General features: G+C 42.9%; 1 protein-coding gene across 1 annotated transcript; it reads right to left on the reverse strand.

Annotated features, from left to right (window-relative positions):
* Positions 1 to 1429: 1429 nt before the first annotated feature.
* On the reverse strand, positions 1430 to 1978 carry LOC123184425 (dirigent protein 21). The gene has a single exon (XM_044596550.1). The coding sequence runs from the start codon at positions 1970 to 1972 to the stop codon at positions 1430 to 1432; it is 543 nt and encodes a 180-aa protein (XP_044452485.1). The 5' UTR covers positions 1973 to 1978.
* Between the last annotated feature and the right edge of the window lie 6364 nt (positions 1979 to 8342).

Genomic DNA, 8342 nt, shown 5'->3' on the forward strand with positions numbered 1-8342 from the left:
ACAGTTCTTTTTTGAATCGCTCGCTATTTCCGGTTATCTCATGACCACTGGATTAAACCATGAAGAGACTTCTATACGTTAACATTTACGTTATCTTGTACACATTTTGACAACAAGGAAGCCAGAAGGGGATGAGTTAGGAACATCATTATTTTCTGATATAGAAGCTATAATGAAAAAGGCCTTTGCTCGCAGCACATAATTTGTTGTAGGTGAAATTATATATATATATATATATATATATATATATATATATATATGATATCTAAATAGATTTGGAATTCTATATCGCCTCTATGAGAAATAGGCACAGCCATGTGAAAAAACTAAAATAAAATGAAGATTCTTCATGACCTAACTCATCGGGGATGCCCAAGTTAGTTGACATTTCTAACAGTTGACTTCACATTACTAACCTAGATATCTACGTCAGCTCTCCTTTAGTTTGATAAATTAACCTGACTAATAAGTATCCGATGTGCGTAACAAAATATCCCTCAACAATGTAATTCGTTCTGACTTCTGAATCCTAATTCATGACGCTATGAGGAGGATATAATAACGTGCAAACTATCTTGGTTAAAAAAACAGAGGACTAGTAGGTCTTAAGAAATATGAGGTTGCCACAAATATTGCGTAGAACTCCATTTTATTGCCTGGTGGCACCATTAATGGAGAAGTTGTAGCTGAACCTGGGTGCATTGCACGCAGCTTCAACACTGAAATCGGACAAAATGTTTTTGTTTTATTATGAAAGTTACTGGATATAAAGATGCGCAAATGTTTTTGGTGCTTGCAAAATTCGAAGGCGAAATGATATCTGAGCTGAGGGGCTCCTGACAAAAAGAAAACAAAATGAGTGCTCAAATGTTTGAGCAGTAATTTTATTTTTGTCACAAGCTCCACAGATGTCGTTCCAACACATAAAACTGAACCACCTATATAAATTTGTGCATTTTTGAAGGCACAAAGTGTCAGACTTTCTTGATTTTTGTCACAATGCACCCATGTTTACAAAAACCCTTTAATTCCTTTTATCTCGCATAGATAGGGGGTTTTGTAAGAAAATGTGGAAATGCACATCCTATAAAAACCGATATTCTTGCATCGCCCCGTACCATATACACCATATTCCAGCTGTGACACATCCTCACCAGCACGCCACATCGAAGATTTCAACCACAGTAAACAAACGAGACTGTTGTACCTCATTTATTTTAATAAAAATCCCCATCAATCATGAACTCACATTATAACACTTACACCTGGAAGCTACACAAATAAATCGGACGCACTGACATGCTGAAGACATTCCGGACCATGACACACACACACACACACAATGACACAAATTAATCGTAGATGCTTCTTTTATGCAAGCACCCACCAGATGCATGAAAGTAAGTTCAGACCTAGGGTCTGCATGCACCTACACGCGGAGGTACATATCAATCGTGAGCACCGCGTTCCTGGTGGTGGTGTTGACCGAGTGTGTCCGGAGCAGACCGTACCCAGTCGCACCACGGAGGCCGCCAGTGCCGCCTACGATCGGCAACTCCCTGACACTGTCGAAGATGACGTCCCTGGAGAGTACGGCCACGGAGCTGCCGTTTTGACTCCCTGCCGTGAACACGAAATTGGCAGTGAGCAGCAGCGCGTACTCTGTCATCGACGCGAACTGGAAGAACCCCTGTGCCCTGCCGACGGCGGGGGACGCCGCGTCTGGGCCCTCCGTCAGCAGGTCGTCGATGACGTACATGTCGCCGAAGTAGGTGGTGGGGTCGTTGGCCAGCGGCACCACACCTTTGATGACTTGCACCGCTGTTGCTGGACTCGATGGCCCGCCGGTGACGATGTCATGCATGTAGAACTTGAGGTGGATCGTCTCCGTTGCCGCAGCTGACGCCATAAGGACTAGGGCTAGGGCGAAGATGAAGGCCGGTAGGAGCTGCATGGTGTGCCTGATGGCCATGGTTTGTACTAGGATGTATAGGACAGATGTGCGTGCATTGACTCTATCTGTATACGCTCTGCCTCGAACCCTTTATATAGGCAAACTGGAAAGGACCCGGCGGCAAAGCAGCCGGGAACATGTGCCCATGATAAGTGAATTCATTTTTACACAAAGGTGTACTTGAGTATCATGTATCTAATCTTAAGAAATAGAACAATAATTGAATAGTGCAACTATAAATACAGCCAATGATGAGCTGGACGGTGAAGTAGAGTGCAAAATGATGAGGAGGCATCTATGCAAGTGATGTGAAGTCAACTGTTGGGCATGTCAACTACTTGGGCAGCCATGATTATTGATGAGTTACATCACGAAGAATGGGCACTGTATTTTTCGTACAAGGAATAGCGAATGAGCCCCAGTGCCCGAGTGTAATTGATTGAACTGTAATTTTCTAGGTGATGTTCATTTCTTGTTACTTTAATTTTGTAGGTGTTTTATTTATCTAAGTTCTGCAAATTATGTTTCTGTATATATAGTATGCAAAATCTTCCCAATGAGATTGACGTATGTAATTTAATGGTATGCAAGCTAGTCATGGTTTGAATGCCGCCTTATCTGATACATTCATGGTTGAATGTTCAAGACCTTTTCAATCTTATTCTGGTGCATAATTGAAGGTAACAACTTCGTATACTCAAAACATGTTCTCTACTGATTTCTTTGGGGATCAAATAATCATCTAAGTTTGTTCAAATATTGAATATATGTATCAATGTCTTTCAATGGCCTTTTCCAATGCTCATATGTATCGCATCTAGAAGCTGAGCCGAGGGTGAGCTTGCTGCGATGGTAGTATGTAGAGGTAGGGCCAACTTCAAGCGGAACAACTGAAACTGATATGGAATGCGGGCAACAAATATCTTCATTACATCATATTGTTTCATGATTTCATCCAAACCTTCATTAAGTCACCTTGGTCGATGCACAAAGTAGGTCTAAGTTTATTGCTCCGTGGTAACTCAGGCAGTAACCACTAAATTACTCTAGGTGGGCTTGGATGTTGGACCGGCCAATCAAATTATAGGATTAGGATTCAGACATGAGAATGACATAGGGCGGCTGGATACGACAATGCACCTGGCATCATCAGTTCACCTCCATGTCTCCGTCTCCATCGCCTCCGCTGGCCATTAACTCATTATCTTTCCAACCCAATCACCTGGTTGCCTGGCTTCTGAAGCTAACACATATGTATGATGTAGGTGCAAAGGTGCTCCATGTACAGATCGATAGTTGACGATGCTACAGACCATGATATAATAAACCCGCTCGCAGATAAGCGATTAGTATAAGCACACACTCTGATCTATCATTAATGCTGTTGAATCAGTTATGGACCCATGGGATAAACAAATGTATGTGTCACCTCGTACATCAACTCAGCGAGCTTATATTAATAGTAGTATCAAGTCTCTGTGAAAGTGTACTTTCAATGAACCTCCACATAGGCTCATAGTTCTTTCTCGTACGATGCTTAGTAAAGAGTAGTCGCCGCCTGATAAAGTAATAAAACTTTGTCAGCCGCGTCATGAAATATTGTGGTAGTCTGGTAGAGGCCGGCGGGTCCGGCAACGGAGGCCATCAGAGCACAAATCATACATGGTAAGATTTGGAAGCATCGGAAAACATAACTGCGCTAGCCTTCATACTTTTCCAAGGACCATCAAACTCTAATTGATCATCTCTATCTATTGAGTAAACCATGCAATCTCCAGTACTTGATATCTTCATCTTGGTCCCCTGGGGTGTTGTGAACCTGATGTTGGTGTCATGACTCATGGTCAACCGAAGAGGCATGCCGCAGTGTACAGGATAAAACTAGTGTAGAACATGCACTGATTATAATTAACATGCAGAAATTATCATGCCATGTAGAGACATAAAAACTCGAAGTCATGTGAGTCTTATGTGTAGCGAACATCGTTCTGGACAATTTGACGATGAAGGCTTTCTAACTATGTTTGAGTTGATTGCTTGGCATCCCACTACCTATGGGGAATATATTTAGAAGGAGCCGTAGCATCCAAAAAAAACTACATGAAGTTTTTTTATGTAAGATAGTAATCATATAGACAAATTCTGAACTTGTGCGACTTCATAGTAAATAAAAGAGAATTTCTGATGCTCTCTTTATTGGTCATGTTCAATAGCTTATGGTTTCATGCATGGCATATGACCTTACCCTAATTACCTAGGTATAATCCACAGCAAATAAGTACTATTTGTAATGTAAGTACCTAGAAAATTCCATCCCATTTTACATCCAAGGCCACTTTTTGTTGGGGAACGTAGCAGAAATTCAAAATTTTCCTACGTGTCACCAAGATCTATCTATGGAGAGACCAGCAACGAGTAGAAAGAGAGTGCATCTACATACCCTTGTAGATCGCTAAGCGGAAGCGTTCAAGTGAACGGGGTTGATGGAGTCGTACTCGTCGTGATTCAAATCACCGATGATCCTAGTGCCGAACGGACGGCACCTCCGCGTTCAACACACGTACAGCCCGGCGACGTCTCCCACGCCTTGATCCAGCAAGGAGAGAGGGAGAGGTTGAGGAAGACTCCATCCAACAGCAGCACAACGGCGTGGTGGTGGTGGAGGAGCGTGGCAATCCAGCAGGGCTTCGCCAAGCACCATGGGAGAGGAGGAGTAGGGAGAGAGGTAGGGTTGTGCCAGAACTTTTTGTGTATAGCTCCCATGCGCCTCCCCACTATATATAGGGGTGGAGGGGCTGGTTTCTTGCCCTCCAAGTCCATTGGGGCGTTGGCCAAGGTGGGAGGAAAGAAATCTCATTATTTCCTTCCCCACCGATTGTTATCCCCCCTTTTTAGGGATCTTGATCTTATCCCTTCGGGATATGATCTTATTCCTTCTAAGGGGGGATCTTGGTGCGCCTTGACCAGGGGTGTGGGGCCTTGCCCCCACTACCCACGTCCATGTGGGTCCCCCCATGCAGGTGGGCCCCACTCCGGAACCTTCTAGAACCTTCCCGGTACAATACCGAAAAATCCCGAACATTTTCCGGTGGCCAAAATAGGACTTCCCATATGTAAATCTTTACCTCCGGACCATTCCGGAACTCCTCGTGACGTTCGGGATCTCATCCGGGACACCGAACAACATTCGGTAACCACATACAAACTTCCTTTATAACCCTAGCGTCATTGAACCTTAAGTGTGTAGACCCTACGGGTTCGGGAGACATGTAGACATGACCGAGACGTTCTCCGGTCAATAACCAACAGCGGGATCTGGATACCCATGATGGCTCCCACATGTTCCACGATGGTCTCATCGGATGAACCACGATGTCAAGGACTTAATCAATCCCGTATTCAATTCCCTTTGTCTATCGGTATGTTACTTGCCCGAGATTCGATCGTCGGTATCCAATACCTTGTTCAATCTCGTTACCGGCAAGTCACTTTACTCGTTCCATAACACATCATCCCGTGATCAACTCCTTGGTCACATTGCGCATATGATGATGTCCTACCGAGTGGGCCCAGAGATACCTCTCCGTTTACACGGAGTGACAAATCCCAGTCTCGATCCGCATAAAACAACAGATACTTTCGGAGATACCTGTAGTGCACCTTTATAGTCACCCAGTTACGTTGTGATGTTTGATACACCCAAAGCACTCCTACGGTATCCAGGAGTTACACGCTCTCATGGTCGAAGGAAGAGATACTTGACATTGGCAAAGCTCTAGCAAATGAACTACACGATCTTTTGTGCTAGTCTTAGGATTGGGTCTTGTCCATCACATCATTCTCCTAATGATGTGATCCCGTTATCAACGACATCTAATGCCCATAGCCAGGAAACCATGACTATCTGTTGATCACAACGAGCTAGTCAACTAGAGGCTCACTAGGGACATATTGTGGTCTATGTATTCACACGTGTATTACGATTTCCGGATAATACAGTTATAGCATGAATAAAAGACAATTATCATGAACAAGGAAATATAATAATAATACTTTTATTATTGCCTCTAGGGCATATTTCCAACAGTCTCCCACTTGCACTAGAGTCAATAATCTAGTTCACATCGCCATGTGATTAACACTCACAGGTCACATCGCCATGTGACTAATACCCAAGAGTTTACTAGAGTCAGTAGTCTAGTTCACATCACTATGTGATTAACACTCAATGAGTTTTATGTTTGATCATGTTGCTTGTGAGAGAGGTTTTAGTCAACGGGTCTGAACCTTTCAGATCCGTGTGTGCTTTACAAATCTCTATGTCATCTCCTAGATGCAGCTACCACGCTCTATTTGGAGCTATTCCAAACAACTGTTCTACTTGGAGCTATTCTAAATTATTGCTCCATTATATGTATCCGGTCTCTCTAATCAGAGCTATCCGGATAGGTGTCAAGCTTGCATCGTCGTAACCTTTACGACGAACTCTTTTACCACCTCCATAATCGAGAAAATTCCTTAGTCCACTAGTTACTAAGGATAACTTTGACCGCTGTCCTGTGAGCCATTCTTGGATCACTCTTGTACCCCTTGACTGACTCATGGCAAGGCACACTTCAGGTGCGGTACACAGCATAGCATACTGTAGAGCCTATGTCTTAAGCATAGGGGACGACCTTCGTTCCTTTCTCTCTATTCTGCCATGGTCGAGCTTTAAGTCTTAACTTCATACCTTACAACTCAGGCAAGAACTCCTTCTTTGACTGATCCATCTTGAACACCTTCAAGATCACGTCAAGGCATGTGCTCATTTGAAAGCACTATTAAGCGTTTTGATCTATCCTTATAGATCTTGATGCTCAATGTTCAAGTAGCTTAATCCAGGTTTTCCATTGAAAACACTTTCCAAATAACCCTATATGCTTTCCAGAAATTCTACGTCATTTCTGATCATTAATATGTCAACAACATATACTCATCAGAAATTCTATAGTGCTCCCACTCACTTCTTTGGAAATACAAGTTTCTCATAAACTTTGTATACACCCAAAATCTTTGATCATCATCAAAGCATACATTCCAACTCCGAGATGCTCACTCCAGTCCTCAGAAGGATTGCTGGAGCTTTGCATACTTATTAGCATATTTCAGGATAGACAAAACCTTCCGGTTGTATCACATACAACCTTTCCTCAAGCATCGTCGAGGAAACAATGTTTTGACATCCTATCTGCAAGATTTCATAAATAATGCAGTAATTGCTAATATAATTCCAACAGACTCTTAGCATCGCTACGAGTGAGAAAGTCTCATCGTAGTCAACTCCTTGAACTTGTCGAAAAACATCTTAACGACAAGTCGAGCTTTCTCAATGGTGACACTTACCATCATTGTCTGTCTTCCTTTCAAAATCCATATGTACCTAACAGCCTTACGACCATCAAGTAGTTCTTCCAAAGTCTACACTTTGTTTTCATACATGGATCCTCTCTCGGGTTTTATGGCCTTGAGCCATTTATCGGAATCCGGGCCCACCATCGCTTCTCCATAGCTCGTAGGTTCATTGTTGTCTAGCAACATGACTTCCAAGACAGGATTACGTACCACTCTGAAGTAGTACGCATCCTTGTCATCCCACGAGGTTTGGTAGTGACTCGATCCGAAGTTTCATGATGACTATCATAAGCTTCCACTTCAGTTGGTGTACGTGCCACAGGAACAACTTCCTGTGCCCTGCTACACACTTGTTGAAGTGACGGTTCAATAACCTCATCAAGTCTCCACCATCCTCCCACTCAACTTTTCGAGAGAAACCTTTCCTCGAAAAAGGACCCGATTCAAGAAACAATCCCTATTGCTTTCGGATCTGAATTAGGAGGTATACCCAACTGTTTTTGGGTGTCCTATGAAGATGCATTTTATCTGCTTTGGGTTCGAGCTTATCAACCTGAAACCTTTTCACATAAGCGTCGCAGCCCCAAACTTTCAAGAAACGGCAACTTAGGTTTCTCCAAACCATAGTTCATACGGTGTCGTCTCAACGAAATTATGTGGTGCCCTATTTAAAGTGAATGTGGTTGTCTCTAATGCCTAACCCATGAACGATAGTGGTAACTCGATAAGAGACATCATGGTATGCACCATATCCAATAGGGTGCAACTATGACGTTTGGACACACCATCACACTATGGTGTTCCAGGCTGTATCAGTTGTGAAACAATTTCCACAATGTCTTAATTCTGTGCCAAACTCGTGATTCAGATATTCATCTCTATGATCATATCATAGATCTTTTATCCTCTTGTCACGACGATCTTTCAACTTCACACTGAAATTACTTGAACCATTCAATAATTCAGACTTGTGTTTCATCAAGTAAATATTCTC

Source organism: Triticum aestivum, chromosome 2A (assembly GCF_018294505.1).
Source record: "Triticum aestivum cultivar Chinese Spring chromosome 2A, IWGSC CS RefSeq v2.1, whole genome shotgun sequence".
NCBI classification, from domain to species: domain Eukaryota; kingdom Viridiplantae; phylum Streptophyta; class Magnoliopsida; order Poales; family Poaceae; genus Triticum; species Triticum aestivum.

What these genes read in the sequence shown, in the direction of transcription:
- LOC123184425 (XM_044596550.1), bottom strand. Translation starts at nt 1,972, where the DNA reads ATGGCCATCAGGCACACCATGCAGCTCCTACCGGCCTTCATCTTCGCC.